The sequence below is a fragment of the Ambystoma mexicanum genome, chromosome 3q (genome assembly GCF_040938575.1).
Source record: "Ambystoma mexicanum isolate Mex_15411 chromosome 3q, UKY_AmexF1_1, whole genome shotgun sequence".
Taxonomy (NCBI): domain Eukaryota; kingdom Metazoa; phylum Chordata; class Amphibia; order Caudata; family Ambystomatidae; genus Ambystoma; species Ambystoma mexicanum.
In genome coordinates, this window is record NC_090926.1 from 1,061,179,797 (window position 1) to 1,061,196,505 (window position 16,709).

At 46.4% G+C, this 16,709-nt stretch overlaps 1 protein-coding gene across 1 annotated transcript in view; it reads left to right on the forward strand.

The window, feature by feature from the left end:
- The window catches only part of GCGR (glucagon receptor), an 800,864-nt gene that overhangs the window by 767,639 nt on the left and 16,516 nt on the right, over positions 1-16,709 (forward strand). The window contains exon 13 of the mRNA XM_069655284.1: positions 10,615-10,656. Coding sequence (XP_069511385.1) covers positions 10,615-10,656 — 42 coding nt within the window. The remainder of the gene's footprint in view (positions 1-10,614; positions 10,657-16,709) is intronic.

Below are 16,709 nucleotides of genomic sequence, written 5' to 3' on the forward strand. Positions count from 1 at the left end.
TCAGTGGAGTTGTTAACCTTTGAGCTGCTGCAATTGGCAACCCCTCTGTGGATGCTATAAATCATTAAATGAGCGTGAAAAAGATACATAAAGCTAATGTGTCTTTTTTGCGCTCATTTAATGATTTATAGCGGCCATAGCGGGAAAAGGCAAATTTTGCGGTTTTTTTGCAAATCGCAAAATCGCCATAAGCTGGGTGGTCTGCTTAGGGGGTGTGGTTAAGAGCCTGCCTCCTGGAGGGAAAAAGCCAATCGCGGACAAGTGCAGGGGAGAGGTCACACAGCTGTGGCAGAGAAATGGAAAAAAGTCTACAAGGTTTGTGGAAATGGCTGTCAGGAGCAAGGCAGAGACACGCCTGACTATTCTAACCAATTGCAAGGGGGGAGGGCGGGGACTGGGAGAAAGCTAGATACAGACAAAAGACTACAGCCCAGGAACTACACAATCTAGATGCAGGCCAGCTCATAAAAACAGGGTGAAAAGCCACAGAAACACAAGAGAAAGCCACCAAAATAGCACAAACTGGTCAGAAAATGATTGAAAAAACACTCAAACCCCTCCACAGGGCCACATGAAACAGGTCAAAAACGGATTACAATCAGTGCATTTATACTAAATTAAGACCTCTGAGAAGGTCCTTTGAAAACACTAAACTACCAGGGATTAATATGAAAAAAAGGTCCCAAGAGACAGCCCATACAGGAGAAGGAAAAGGGGTGGGGCTAATCAGCCTTCTGTAAGCCCTCCCAGTGCCTTTCCTGTCACACCCCCGTAAATCAGGCAGGTAAGTGATTGACAGGGTAAGTAGCAAATCCTGGGAGGGGGTGATGAATTGAAGGAGGTGTGTGTGAGTGTGCAAGTGTGGGTTACTTGGGTGAGCACAGGAGGTCGTGGAGGACATCCAGTGGATGCGATATTAAAAGGAGTGCAGAGGCTATTGTTAAGGAGGGGTCTGTGGAGTGTTTATGTGAGAGAGGGAGCATGTGAGTGTTAGAGGTAGAGTAGGAGAAGTGGTAGTGGCAGAGGTGGTGGTAGTAGGTGGAACTAATTAAACAGGCAGTGGGAGTAGCGAGTGAAAGAGAGAGGAAGTAGTGGGTATTAGAGGTGTGTGCAGGGCACCCTGGGTGTCCCTGTGGTCTTGACCAGGGGCTAGCGAGAGAGGTGAGCAGGGCACCATATCCCTGGAGGTCCGGAGAGAGGAAGACAGTGGTAAAGTGGGATTGCTAGTAGTAGAATAGGCACAGCAGTAGAGGGAGAGTGGTGGGAGTGACAGTGAGTGGGGAGCAGGAGTAGCTGTTTTTATGGAGGTAGAAGGGGTAGTTGGAGGTACGGGCGACAGTAATACAGGAGTAATAGAAGAAGTAAGATCGAAGGGTGGAGGTGAAAGGTGGAGTGAGAGATTGGAAGGACAGTGACGGGGAAGGAGGAGAACAGCCTGAGAAACCAGTATCGAAAGGAGTCGGTCCGAAAGGGTGTGAAAGGAGTGAGGGTGACGCTTTGCGAAAGAAGGCACCATTCCTTTCCCCTTCAGGATATTGAGACCTGGATGGCTCCACATGTTTCTTAATTGAACGTTTCTATTCTCATACTTTGCTCCGAAGCCTTCTGTCACTGAATGGTTTTGTAAAGACCAAATTCCAGGGCTTTCTTAGATTTTGCTAATTGTGCAAAATGGCTGGGTTTTATTTTAGATTCTCGTCTTTCATTCGTGCCACATATAAATGAATTGGTGAAATCAGTAAACTACCACACGTTTTCTGAGACAGCGGTGAAACCTTATCTTCCACTGGCACATTTTCGTTTATTGGTGCAATCTTTAGTTCTATCACGCATTCATTTTGGGAATTCATTCTTATTATATCTTCCTAAATCTCCTTTGGCCCCTCTAAAAGTGGTCTTTAATGTGTCCACCTACTTTGTGTACGGTGCCAAGCAATCTGGCCGCATTTCTCCAATTTTAATAAGTTTGCACAGGCTTCCGCTTGACTCTAAAAATCTTTTTAAATGAATGTGTATTACGTAGAAAGTAGTTCATGTGCAGCACCCTTCTTATTTATCTGAGAGTCTAAGAGTCTCTGGCGGTGTGAGAGGCCTTTGTAGTCGGGGCTCACTGTATCGTCCTTTTTCTGCTGCGGCGATGCAGGCGTGAGCTTCTCCCTGAAGTATGATCGATCCCAGAATATTTGAAGTTTCGAAAAGTTTTAAAATCTTGGTGATAGAATGTTGCTTTTCAATTTTTACCAAGCATTCTGTTGTGTCTTTTATATATGGTCCTTTGTATAAATGATATTGTACAGCTCTCTGCGGCACTTGTTGCCTTGATCACGCCATATAAAACGTCTTAAATAAGTAAAGTGTGTCAAACTCTGATAAAAGCTGTGCCCAAAGCTTGCCAAGTGCCCGGCTCAGCATAGTACTCGGGCATCCCAACTCTTTAAGGACCATTATGATTTTCAAGGGTTTATGGAAAATAAATGTCCTAGTTCAGGTCCATGTGAATTCGGATCCGCGTAACAGAACACTGGCTCCTTTTACCTTCACCTAACTCTCCACGCGGAACCACAATACTGTCAGAAGCTTTCCTCCCGTAGGCTTTCACACCTATCAATCTACCTGGCCCGCCCATGTTACAGAAAACAACCAATCAACAGCAAGACCTCTTACTGGGAAGAATGCTACACGGCAGACCATGGAGAGGGCCAATGAGGCTGACCACGGGAGGATGTCATTATCCCACAGGAGAAAGGACAAGATTAACCCTATAGATGGCAAATTGCAACAGCCAAGTAAAACACGTGAATGGAATACAGGCACACGGAATGTGGCACGTAGCCCTTCTGTACATCGCGGGGCTAGATAGGCACCCCGAGACTCTAACTCTTTAAAGATGTAAACCTTTTCATGTTATTGCTATTCAGTTTCCCACTCCCAAACCTGCACATTCTTCATGTGTTTGGCTGATACAAATAAACTGCTAGACTGGGTCAGCCGTCATAGCATGGAAGTCCCCCACTTTAGCTATGCTGGGACACACCAGGGCGATGTTCATTGTAGAAGTAACGTGTGGTGGAGCTGATCTTGGGGCGTCCAGGATAGAAATACCAGTGAAACAGGCAGCTCACATGGGCGTTCTGCAGAGTGTTTACTTGCCAGCATAATGAAGTAGCCTTGGTGGTAAGGTAAGTCATAGATGAAGCAGGAACCACTCCAGACCAGGATTCGCATCCCAGGAATGCCTGTTTATCATATGTAAGTTGCAGGAATAGCTTAGAGGCAGGAGAGCAGTCTGAAAGCACCCTTCAGGTTCCTCAGTCTCTCTGCCAGTTGCCAACAGTACACCAGGCTCCACGTGCATCACATGATTCCATACAGCCTCACAGCTCACCAGCACACTTATACACATCACTACACATCCTGCTCCTTACAACAAACAAAAGGAAACTCTACTCTAGGCCATAGTATGCTGTTGAGATTCTAGACCGATACTAACATGCCCAAACATACTATAACACCCGTATGTACTGTTCTGCCACACAGGCCTGCCACACCCGAGCACAACCGCTCACAAAAGAGCATCAAACATGACTTAACTAACACAACCACCAGGGAAACTTTGCACCCTGTGTTGGGATCTCCCACCTCCTAACCCTAAGCCTCTCACACGCAACCACAAACTCACTCTTAACCCAAGAGTGAAATAAAAGTAATCTGTAGAATGTCTGAACACATTGCTCGTATCTGAAGAAAAACCTTATTGTAATTGAAGACACACTTTATTACCTCTCCAAAGAGAACACACACAAGTCAGAATCACAGTAAAGATAATAACACCACAAAGATCACAAGAAACAAACCGCAACACAAGGAAGCATTGCGTAAGATAAACCGATAAACACATAAATAACAGGCAATGCCTCTTATGCACATGTAAAACTGTAAAGTATTTTGAATATTAACCTTCCCATACTAACAGATAGTACATAACGTGTTTCATTCATATCACTTCAAAAAACTGCCTTAATAGACATGGAAATCGCCTCGCCATTCTACCGACACATGTAACTAATATGGACAAATACAAGAACCATGTCTCAAACTCCATATTCCACTCTAATATTCAACTATGGAAAGGACACTACTTTTCCATATCTGCGTAACCGCTGGACAGGTACGCTGACTGAGCTCCTTACTTCCTTAATTACAGACTTCATTATTTCCTACCCCTACATGTCAACATCTGGATATGTACACCAAGTGTGTTACCTCAAATCCAGACCTCAGTTCCACTTCCTGAAGAATTGTATCAGTGGTCCTAACTACTACTCGCTCGTTCTCAGGGTTCTCAGATTCAATGATTGGTTTGGCCATTCAACCGAATTCAACATCGTTTATCCTATGTACACTTCAAATATTCTTTCAGTGCATGTATATGTTTTAAAATAATTGGGCACCTGCATAACCCGCCCTAACATGCATACCACTTAAACTACAAAATGTTTTGTGCTATGTCTAGGAGTGCACTAAAAGATGTTAGACAACAGTGGTGATCAGTCACTGACCATTCAAACATAATATAGCATGCAATAACACTTGAAATCATCACACAAATATGCACGATTGACATACTACCTATGTCAATAACACCCTCAATATCTCAACTCATGCCCCATCCCTCAGCAGGCACTGGTTGCCATTAACATGTCAACTCATCCTCATACCGAGTTCACATCATATGCTTAACATTCTGTAACCAACAGTTTATTATAACACTAATTTAGCGTGGTATAACACACAATACAGACATTACCTTCTCGCGATTAACATCACATTACTAATTCATTCTTGTCCACAGGTCTGGCAATTAAAACTCACTACACTATTTTAAAAATGCACCATTATTGACATTCATGTAAACATGTGGACCTAAATACACTTCTCTGACACTCGCGCATTGCACCCATGCAATTCCTTTAATAGTGTGTGCCGCTCACTTACATTCTACTTGCATTCATAATCATCCATTTAAAGTTCTCTGCTCCCAACTTGCACTATGGACACCTAAAAAGTCATTTTTATCACAACATTGTCATCTTAAAGTATTCAAAATAACTGAAAGAGTGCAGGGATTACTATACAACTCTATTGCCATTTCAAATTCTTAACAAGGTGTAAAACATAATATCCACGAGAACAGCAGTTCCCCTCTGTAAAACTGTTCAATTCTCGGTCAGGACCGGTCTTACACCAGATTGCACCGTTGGCGCACCCCCCACCCACATTCCGACCCCTAAGAATGAGAACCAAAAAATGTGTTACAAATGTTGTGAATAGGGCACTTCATTACAAAACCAGATAGAAATACAAATGCAATAGAAAATGCATACACGAGACACTAGGTGACAGTCTTAGAATGTTACCTGTATTATGTGTTCAAAAAGCAACTTTTCTTTACTTTGCCCTTGCGAATTGAAGCACAGCGTCGGATACCAGCGCTTTGAGATCATACCAATGATACATAAGGCACTATACAAATGCCAAGTAACATAACATAACATAATATTTCATTAAATTGACTTTGCATAACCACACAAATTGCACAGGACGAATGGCATTTGCTTTTTCATAAAATCAACACACACAAAACCAAGAGAGGATATTTTCTTCTAATAGTGTTTTTGAAAACGTTAAAAGGTGTCCCTGTTTTAAACTATAAGAACCAATACAAATGTTTTCCCGGGAACTTGCAGTACCGAAATGGGACATTTCACCTTTAGCTGTATTTTTCATCAGGTTATATAATGAAGTGTGGTGAAGTGCCCGGCCTACAAACCTGATGACTGTGGTCCGATCCCCACGGTCGGCTTTAATGCATACATTCAAAGATGACATTCAATGTTTCTCATTTTGGCGGGGGGGGAAACTGAGTCTACCCTCTGAAAAAAGTGGGTGGACTCTGTCCCTCCGCGTGTACCCTTGACTTCAGCCCTGCTACTCTCAGTCCATGTGCTAGAGTGCCCTGTTCCACTGACGCGAGCAGTAGTCTCCAGCCACAACTCATTACTGGCACACCTCTCTATTTCATATCGGTCACTGCACCTGGATCCATTGCAAATGACAACTGCGTGTGGTATACATTTTAACCGCATAAAAATCCATGGGGTGCTTGGATGCAATTACACACTGTTTTCCTTGCCACCCCTTTCCTGTCTACCCTCTCCCTGCCTCCCCTTGTCATCTCCGTCTGTTCATTAGTTCCTTACTCCACTGTCGCCCTTTCCCCTTGTTCGCACCCTCCGCTTTCGCCCACTCTCCCTTAACCCTTAACCCCATTGGGCCATTTACCTACCCTGATTTCTTGGCATCCCTCCCGCCCATTTTCCCTCGTCCTTTCCCTTCTTATTTCCTCACCCTTCTGTTCCCCCTTCTACTTATCCTATTGCACTCCCCCATCCTTTGTCCTCCTTCGATTTTCTTTAACCCCTTTCTCTCACTCTGTACTCCAGCCTTTCCTTCCATTCCTATTGTTCTTCCCCTCTCTCTCCTCTTGTATCCCCTTTATCTCCCCTCCCTCCACTCCCCGTCTCCCCCTCACCGCCCCTCCCCTGTTTGCCTGCTTCTGCTGAGTGGCGGGGTGTTATAGAGAGCCGAGGACTCCCTGACATCACAGATCCAGGAAGAGGCACTCCTGCTCCTGGTTTAAAAGCAGAAGAGACCCAACTCTCGTCAGCACCAGCAGCAGTCCCGGGATCTCTCGCGGTTCACAGGGCAGCCCCTGCACCGTGCTGTCCCTGCTTCTCCCATACTGTCAGGGTACATGAGATGGAAACAGGACGTAGGGGAGAGATGAAAGGAAAGAGCGGGTGAAAGGGTCTGTGCGCCAGTGAGAGGCTGCAGTGTCCATGCAGGGTGTGTGTGCTGGAGCAGTCTACCTCTCACACACAAGCTGCAGCAGTCTGTCTAAATGGGATGGAAGCAAAACCCTCCACAGCCTGGGGCGGGGGGTGCATTCTACCTTATCTGGGTGCAGACAGTTGAATCCATGGTCTCGTACCATTGATCCGCCGCTCCGGGCATACGGGATGGATAATGGAAGCAGGACCAGTGGCACTGCAGCAGGTAGAGATGGCCAGAGTGCGTTAAAGAAAGGATGACTGTGTACTTGGCCGGGCTTTCACATGCGTATAAGGGATGCAAGCAGGATTCCCATAGCTTTGTAGTGCGTGGAGGGGAGTGCACGCAACTGGGGGCCGGCTAGGGGTGGGGGAAACTGTATGCGCCTGTGTCTGTGCAGGGCGCAGCTTAGCACTCATAGAAGAGACCTAGAAACCTGGGTATCTGACACGGAAGCAGGATCCCCTGCAACAAGTAGATTAGTGGTGGTTCTTGAGCATCACTGCAGGAGGTTGTCTGTGTGCCTCTTGAGCCTCGGTAGCCTGCAGCAGAGTGTATATATGTATCGCAAGCCCAGGACTCTCACACGCGCCCCAGCATCTATTCTAGGTTATAAGAAATGAAAGCCTGACCGTTTGGTGGTATTGCGGTGTGAGTCCCACTAAGGGGAAGGGAGCTGTGGGCAGCACTCACTGCTGTGTTCTGCAATGTGAATATAGATGGCTGCTTGCAGTTCACGTCGGATCTTACTCTTCATTCAATACCTAGGTGCCACCCAGGCTCCTTCCCTTTCGGCATCACATCATATCATGCCACATATTGTAAACCCTCCTTAGCTCGCATGTTACCCTCAACGACATGTACAGTGCTCTGTTGCTAGGTTTGCAATATATAAATCCCCAATAAGAATAGGGGTTCTGTGTCAACTAGCCACCCAGTGCTAGACGAGGAACCGTATACTAAATCAACTCTGGGGAAGGGGATGTGGGGATCCTTGGAAGATACACTGCACCAATGTCTACTAGTCGCTGGATGCGTGTAGGACCCTTTTTTGGATATGTAATTGAATATACTGCAGCTCGGGCAATGTCTGTGCTAATGGCACGAGTGGCTGTGAATTTTTAGTGTAGATGAGAAAATGCAGGTGAAAATGGCCCCCGCCATATACCTGCTCAACTTGCATGTTTTTCCAGAGGCGTTCTGGTCAGTGCAAGGGATGTTTATTGTTGAGAGGTCTTCTTGTGTGTGGTTCATTTTAAAGTAGTATTCTGTGAACATTTTAGTTATGATTTGTTATTTACATAGCGATTATACCTGAATTCTGTTCATAGAACATAGGTAAATACATCATCGTCCTCCCAACCGAAGTTGGTATTTATCTACCTCAAAGGGATGACGGGGTGAGGTGGCCTTGCCGGGATTCAAACCTTGCTACCTGTGGATCTCACACACAGATCGTAGCAGCAAGGGCTCAACCCACCGAGCTATCTTACCAGCTTTTAAATGATCCCGTAATCCAAAACATTTCTTTGAATTGATTGTTGGAGGAATAGATACTTGGCGTACCTCCTATGCCGTGACTAGTATTGGTTTGCTTTAGGCAAGGGCACTTCTTATTGGTTGATTTTACTTCAAGATTTGCTTCTAAAACTACTTTGTATTCGTAAGGTCTTGGCTGATGCACGTTTTGTGGCTGAAATGTGCTTTTTCTAGTGCAAAGCCTAGGGTAAAAAAACAAGCTTTGTAAGACTGGTGCTGGAGGGGCAAGCTTGCATGATAATGCCAAGTTATTGCCTGACTCAATTGGACATGTTTCTTTTCCAAAGTGAACATGAGCCACACCCAGCAGTCCCTCTTCAGCACAGCGCCCGGGCCTTCCAGCATCACCTGCCCCCGGCAGGAACTTTTCATTCTGAGAACCAGAGGGGTAGCAAGAGCTGGGATGAACACTGGGGCGACGAGAAACATCCTCGGAGTGGAAACGGAACGAGACCCCGCGAAGACCCCGAGCTGAGAAAAGAGAGGAGTCCACAAGGGGATGAGAGGCGACGAAGATGAAGTACCTAGATCTGACGAGAGTCAAGACACTAGCTGACCCTGCTGCAAACTAAGCAGAAGACCCCCGAGCGGGAAGGGGCTGCCGTGGACGTCCTATCACTGAAAGCGCAGAGCCTGGGCCCGAAAGAGGTCCCTGCTGCACCACCTGACCACCGCACTCCGAGCCGTGAAGAAACTCGGCACGCTCTCAAATGAGAGATTTCAGCACAGAGGGAGATGGCAGGCAATGCATACTGGGGAAATCCAGAGGCAGGCGAAACACCCAAGCCAGTAGACCTTCATTTGTATTTATGTATTTATAGTAAGCAGGAGGCCGCAGTCTGTCCCTGCAATGCTCGGACATGCACCACCTCTCCACTTCCTGCAATGCACCCACCTCTCCGCCCAGGCTGTCCCTGCAATATTCTGCAATCATGCACCCATCTGTCCTCCTCCTGTTGCCCCCCCCTTTTCTTCACCACCATATTTCTGATTATAATCCTGCCCTGCTCACCCTTCCTCCAGTCTCCCGTGCCACTTTCCAGCTCTGCTCGTGCCCTGGCCCCCGCCCCTATCCCTCCCATTTTGTTCAATGGGACCGGGCCCAGCACTTAAGTTGATGGCATGCCATTACAACTTGATAACGGGGCGACGGGCCCGCCCCGCCGTGCTGCCCACTGCCCAAGGTGTTATCCGAAACGGGGGCAGAAAACTGGAAGAACTCGGCTTCGATGTAGCCAGACGCAATCACGCTGCACGCATAAATGAAACTGTCAACTTGTGTGTCCACACGTCGGCACATGTATGGCATGTTTGTTTGCATATCTTGTCCATCTTACATATCTGGGTGGCCCACCAAGATACGTAACCTGGACAAGATGGGCAAGCACGCCATACATGGACATGGATAAGACTTCATCCCCCCGTCCTGAAGAAGGCCATTCTCACTAGAAGCTTCAAGAAATAGCTTTAACTGGCAGAAACATTATAGTGTTGACAACCTCCTTGTTGTAATGTCCAGTGTTCAATGTCACACTGTGGTCTCTGTACTCGAGAAATGCATCACCCTCTGGAGAGCATACCTTTGTATGGAAATGTTTTGTCACAAATGATAGGAAATGTTCATTGTATGAGTTAAACCCTTTTGATTGAATTGGATGGTACACAGTGGTACTGCCACACTTTATGATTGATACAATGTCTGGTTGTGGGCCATATTGTGTAATATGAAGGAACTGATCTGTTTAATAAACAACCTAGGGTCAAAGACTTGGTTGACCCAACAGTAAAAGTTGTTGTATGCTATGTGTAATAATATACCGAAGGACTTTATATGTGATCTCGCACCCTGATTATTTGTGAGATATTATTGTATACCCACCTGGGCATATCAGAGCCTAGCCAGGAGCCCTTTTTCTTATTTAATACAACTTGTACATGTCTGGCACAAGTGCACTGATAGTCTTAATACCATGGTATCATGGTAAGCACCGGTGGAAAGGCTGAGCTCGGGCTGGGCTGCTGCTTATAAATCTGTATGATATTCGCTGTGTCCTCTTTCACGCCCACCTCCCCGCACTGTATGCATGTTGACAGTTGATTTTTTACTCTGACTCAAATCACTCTCTCTCCCATCACAGGCCCCCAAGGTGATTAACACTCTCTTTTTGCTTTCTCCCATCTCAGGGAATGCTGGTCGCCATATTGTATTGCTTCATCAACAAAGAGGTATGTTGTATCCTAATACTTTCTGTTCCCCATATTATCACCCGGGGCTTGCTCTGCACCCAATCAGCTTGCTTGGATCACGGGCCTACTTCCACAAGCCAAGCCCGCTTTCTGAGCAAGCTCTGTGCTGCGAACGCCTGCCCCGCCATTTTCCCCCCACCGTCACATATCCCTCCAACTCCCTCCGGTCTGTGCTACCTGATCCACTCTCCTTCATCCCTGACCCCTCAAAACCCTACTTACGTGGTTGCTCTGGTGGCAGCACCACCGCTGCTGCTTCTCCAACCCGGGCCAGCACGGAAATGGAAGAGGGGCTGCGCTGGGAGCACAACCTTCTTTTTCCATCGTAGCCATCCTAGATGAGTATTTATTTGAATTTAAACAAATATATTGCTATCAGTACCCCGATTTAAATACCCGGGGTTCTAATAGCAATAACACCCTCACATTATTGCAAGAAGGGGCTGCATAAAACCACTTCCCTTATAGCACACACTTCAAAGGCAATCGTTTCCAGGCTTAGAAATGTCAGTGTCATGATTGGGCAGGTGAAAATACTCTCCCTTCTTCCGTATGTGACCAGGCTCCAGGTCCAATTAATGAAATTAGGCATCAGACAGTGTCCCTCATTCTTAAAGCAGTGCTATTATGCATCGTGGAAGTTATTAGGAGTGGCACCTTGAAGAATAGTTTGCGTAAATATGTAAATTACCTCCCAAATTGCTCCTCAGAGTTGCTCATGTGAGGAATCATTTTAAAATAAATATTTGCCTCAGTGAAGCTACTTTTACAAAATAACAATAAATAGGTTGATGACTGTAGTCCTGCAATTGACATATCTATCTCATGGCATCTCTCACAGAGAGGGGGCAAGAGCTGAGCCTTGATAGAAATGTCAATTTCAGTAATAGCCTGCATTCACTTTCAGAATGGATGTAGCCTTAGTTAAGCAAGGGCATTCTTCCATGCATTCATCTATGTTTGTTACTTTGTAAACATTTCTTCAGAGTGTAAAAATTCATTCTAAAGTGACTCCTCACTGGAGTGAATTTGAGGGTTTATTTTGAGGGTAATTTACATCTTCACATGGGGTCTAAAGCTACCCTTCAAGGTACCATCCACCGCGATGTGTTCTATGTTTGAAAGAATATGATGCATGATAGCACACCTGTACGGAGAGTGGGGTCTGCCTACTGCCCCTGCCCAGGTAAAAACCAAGACAAGAGCCCTATTCCCCCTTAAAGAGGTGATCATTTCAGTGCCGTAATGGAGTGATCGCATGCGTGGACCTAGCAGCACCAATTAGTGAGAGGAGACTCTCACTGTGTGCGTCTGCGGATGTGCCCTGGCTGTGCAGGTGTGCTCTGACTGAGTGATTATGCAGCTGCGATTTGGCTGTGCAGATGTATGTCCTGGCTGTGCAGATATGCTGTGGATGAGCTGGTGTACATATACACATTGGCTTTGCAGTTGTTCCCCACCTGTGCAGATGTACAGGTGTTATATGATATGATAGGTTCATTATAACGCGCTTAATACCCAGAGGTTTCTCAGCCCGGACCCGGGACTCGAAGCTGTGCCGCTCCATGTCGTCTTCCTTCCAAGGCGAGCACGTCGCCGCTGAGCTATCATCCCGGGACGAGGATGGGCCTTGGCTGCACAGGTGTGCTCTGGCTGAGTGGATGTTAATATGCATTCTGGAGGTGTAGGTGGGCGCTGGCTGCATGGATGTACATGTATGCTATGGCTGTGCATATGTGCCCTAGGTGTACCTGTGTACTCTAGGTGTGCAGGTGTACTGTGGCTGAGTTCAAAGATGCGCACATTCAAATGTCCTATATCACGCTCTTCCGGCATTTACACATACATGGGGGCATTTCTGCGCATGTTACTGTGTAGTCTGAATTCAATTCACAAATGGTGTGTGTTATGCGCAGATAATGAACACATTCACATGCGCCTGTTTGGAACAGGGCCAGGGGGGCGAGCAATGTATGGGAGGATGAGATCATTTCTGACCAAGTCATGAATAGTGTGTTAAGTGTTATAGCAGTGATATGAAATGCGGCTGTCACACTCCCATTTCCATCACCGCAGCAGGGCAATGATGGGCATTTTAAGGGCATGCCACTGTGGGTTGGGAGCCTGTCGTACATTAGTGTGGGGAACATATCTTTCGCGCTGCCACCCCGCCCCCAGGAAATGCACAGGTCACCTTTGAGAATAAGGTCACTTGCACATTCCGTAAAGTGGCACAAGTTAACAAACATGCCTCCTTGGTGCTTTTATGCTTGCACCACTTTGTGGGCTTTCCCCCACATGTATCTGGATTGTGGCAATGTGCCCCAATTCTGCAAATAGGCACTACCCTTGAAGATGTGGTGATGTTCGCAAGGTGTTCGGATCTACTGACTTTAAAGGGGAGTGCCCGTGTGCAGTGGCTGTGATTGTGTGACTGGGCTGAGCCCATGCACACTGGCTGTACTCTGCTGTGCCCGGCCTCTGTATTTGTATTTGTATTTGCTTATTTGTATTGCGCAACCTGCCCAAGGGCATCAGGGCGCATGTTTGGAAAGGTAGTTACAGAAAAGTGTTACATAGATGGGTACAAAATTACATTACATAGACATATTTACAACAAGAGTAAGAACAAGGATCAGAGATATTGCAAGGACTGGCAGAAAGGTCAAATATACAGTATATACAGTGGGTGGCCTATTTGCAGGTGACCGCTGCGTGAATTACAAGGCGGAGGTCAGTGCATCCTGTTCGTGAAGCCACCGTTTAGTTTGTTTTTGAAGGATTGGATGGCTGGCACGTTCCTAAGATCATTGGGTAGGGAATTCCACAAGTGAGCAGCCAGGACTGGGAAACTCGAGCCCCTAGCTGTCTGAAGCTTGAAACTAGGGATAGTTAGTGTGTGCGCCTGTGCAGATCTCTGTGGTCTGGATGCTGTATGTTGTGTGAAGCGCGAGGACAGGTAAGCAGGTGCAGCATTGTTTTGTGCCTTGTGTGTTAGAACAAGTGTTTTGAGTGACATGCGGAGTGTAATGGGTAGCCAGTGTAGGTTGCGCCTAGTGGAGGAGATGTGTGTGCGCCTGGGGATATTGAGAGCAGCCCTAATGGCATTGTTTTGGGTGACCTGAAGTTTATCAAGGTTTCTTTGACTCGTCCCTAAGTAAAGGGCGTTACAGTAGTCAATTTTTGACATGATGAGGGTTCTGGCAAGGATCAGGCTGTTGTCAGTAGTCAGGAAGGGGCGGCACGCTGTGATGAGTTTACGCATGTACGATGAAGCTGAGGCTACTGAATTGGTTTGTCTATTGAGAGAGAGAGTGGAGTCTAGGTAGATTCCAAGTGTTTTCGTGACGTTGGTGACTTTAATAACATTTCCATCAATAATGAAGGAGTTATATTTAGGGTCAAGTTTCGCGAGTTTGGGCTGAGAGCCTAGGATGAGTAACTCCGTTTTCTTATTGTTAAGGCAGAGCCCGTAGTGTGCCATCCAGGCCTGGATGACTGAGTAGACTGAGTTGAGTGCGTTGACATCGGTTACATAGTTGCCAGTGATATGGATGAGTATCTGGGTGTCGTCCGCATAATTCGTGTAAGAGACACCCAGATAGTCAAGAATATCAAAGAGCGGTTTAGTAAACACGTTGTACAACGCGGGCGATACGCAAGTGCCTTGTGGGATTCTGCAAGGGACATGTGCTGGATCGGCTGTGGCTGAGGCGGAAAAGACCCTCATAGATCTATTTGCCAGAAAGGAGCTGATCCAGGAAGTAGCTGCGTCAGAGAAGTGAGCGGCTATCTTAAGGTGATGGCAGAGGATTTGGTGAGCGACCAAATCAAATGCGGCAGAGAGGTCAAGAAGGAGCAGGAGAGCTAGTTTGCCCTTGTCTTTCAAGTCCTCAATTTGGGTTTTTAAGTCGATCAGGGCTGTCTCCGTGCCATGTCTTGGACGGAAGCCGGATTGTCTAAGCCCTAATAGGTTGTTAGTATCAAGGTAATCCTGGATTTGGATTTTGGCTGCACGATCCAGAATTTTGAGTAGGTAAGGCACCGTGGTGATGGGCCTGTAGTTGGTAGGATTACTAGGGTCGAGGTTGGGTTTTTTAATTAGGGGGATGACCCGTGCATCCTTAAGGTTGTCGAGTACTGTGCCCGATTTGAATGATGAATTGATAAAGGAGGTAATGAATGGTGCAAGGTCATGAGCCGCTTCCTTTACGACCGGCGCGGGGCAGGCGTCTCCTTGGCAGTTCGAAGGCTTAAGCTTCATGATGATGTTTTCAACTTCCTTGATGGTAAGGGGTGAGAAGCTGAAGGGTTTGAATGCATGCTTTGGAGTGGGGGTATTGTAAAACTGGGGGTTGCCCGTTGAATCTGAGAGGTGGCTTTTTTTGCTATTAATTTTGGCTTGGAGCAAGGCAATTTTGTTTAGTAGTGCTTTTTGTATATTAGCGAACCATTCAGAGTCCGGGTTGCATTTTTCAAATCGAGCTACTGGGGACTCTAATTCCTTAAGGATCTTGAAAAGTTCCTTGGTGTTAGATTGAGCTTGTGTGATCCTGATGTTGTACACTTCTTTTTTGGCTGTTAGGATAGCTTCTTTGTAGGTGATGGAGGTGGTTGTAAGGTTATTTCTATTGGCTGGAGTAGGTGAACTTTTCCAATGTGACTCAGCTTTTCTTTTTGCTTTGCGTAGTTCACTTAGGTGAGGGGTGAACCATGAATTAAGATGGTTGCAAGGTTTTTGTTTGCGTAGTTTGAGAGGGGCAATAGTGTTGAGAGCTTTTAACATGGCGCGGTTATATGTGTCAACTAAGGCAGTGGGGTCCGAGCAAGTGGAGGAGGCCGGGTTCAGTAACGGGAGGATAAGGGTGAGTAGTTTCTCAACCGTAATATCCTTCTTGTTTCGCTTATAGGTTGGTGGTGCAATGTTGGGATTGTCAGAGGGTGGGCTAGAGTTAATGGAAAATATTATTTTGTGGTGATCCGACCACGCACATGGAGGTTACCTCTAGTGCACAGTTCATGTCTGAAACCCAATCGAGGGTGTGACCCTTGATATGTGTGGGTTCATTCACGTGTTGGGTGAGGCCAAAGTCTGACAGAACATTGGCTATATCATTGGCTTTGGCGTCATTCGTGTCCTTGTATCCCAGATTGAAGTCGCCAAGTATGATGATTTGCGATTTAGGCTTAATGCTGGAGGCTAAAATGGATGAGATGTCCTCAGCAAATGTGGAGGTGGGGCCGGGTGGCCTGTAAATGAGATGCACTGAAGCTGTGTGATTGGGAGAAATCGGTAGTTTAATAGAAAGTAGTTCAGCTGATGGCAGTTGCAGTGTGTTGGCCGCTCTAATATTAAGCGAGGTCTTAAATATAAATGCTAATCCGCCCCCTTTAGTTTGTTTAGTGTCCCTATCGCATCTAATAAGGGAGTAGTTGTCAGGGATGGCTAGGGTCAGGGCAGGCCCCGAGGCCGCATGCATCCAGGTTTCCGTGATAGCAAGAAAGTCAAGGTGAAATCTGCGATGTCTAAGGCGTGAGCAGGGACAGAGCGTGTGGTAATAAGTGCACCTTTGAGTTTGGTCACGATGTTGGGATAGTTAGCAGTGGGGGTTACCACAGTTATTGGTGCCACAGGGGAAGTGGTGTTTTTAGTTTTTTCCAGAGTAGGGATGTTCATGTGATAGGACCAGTGATGGTATCTGGAAGCTAATCTATGGTTTCTAACTGAAGCGTCACAAGGTTGCTTCAGGAGGTTAGGTGATGTTAATATGTTAATCTAGTCGGGATGAGACAGTATATGTTTATGCGTAGCACTTGACGTGTTGCTATTGTATAGGCGCGAGCCAAGCCTGGCATTCCTGATGCTAGTAGGGCAGGGTTGGTTGGGGGTAGGTTTGGTGGTGAAGTGTTGTAGCCAAAGGGCAGGTGCATTTAGGTATGGATTAGGTGGAGTTGTATTAGGAGGTGTGCCTGGTAGGTTTGCATCCAATGTAGGAAGCATGGTTATGTGCATTGTAGGTGAAGATGGTGTG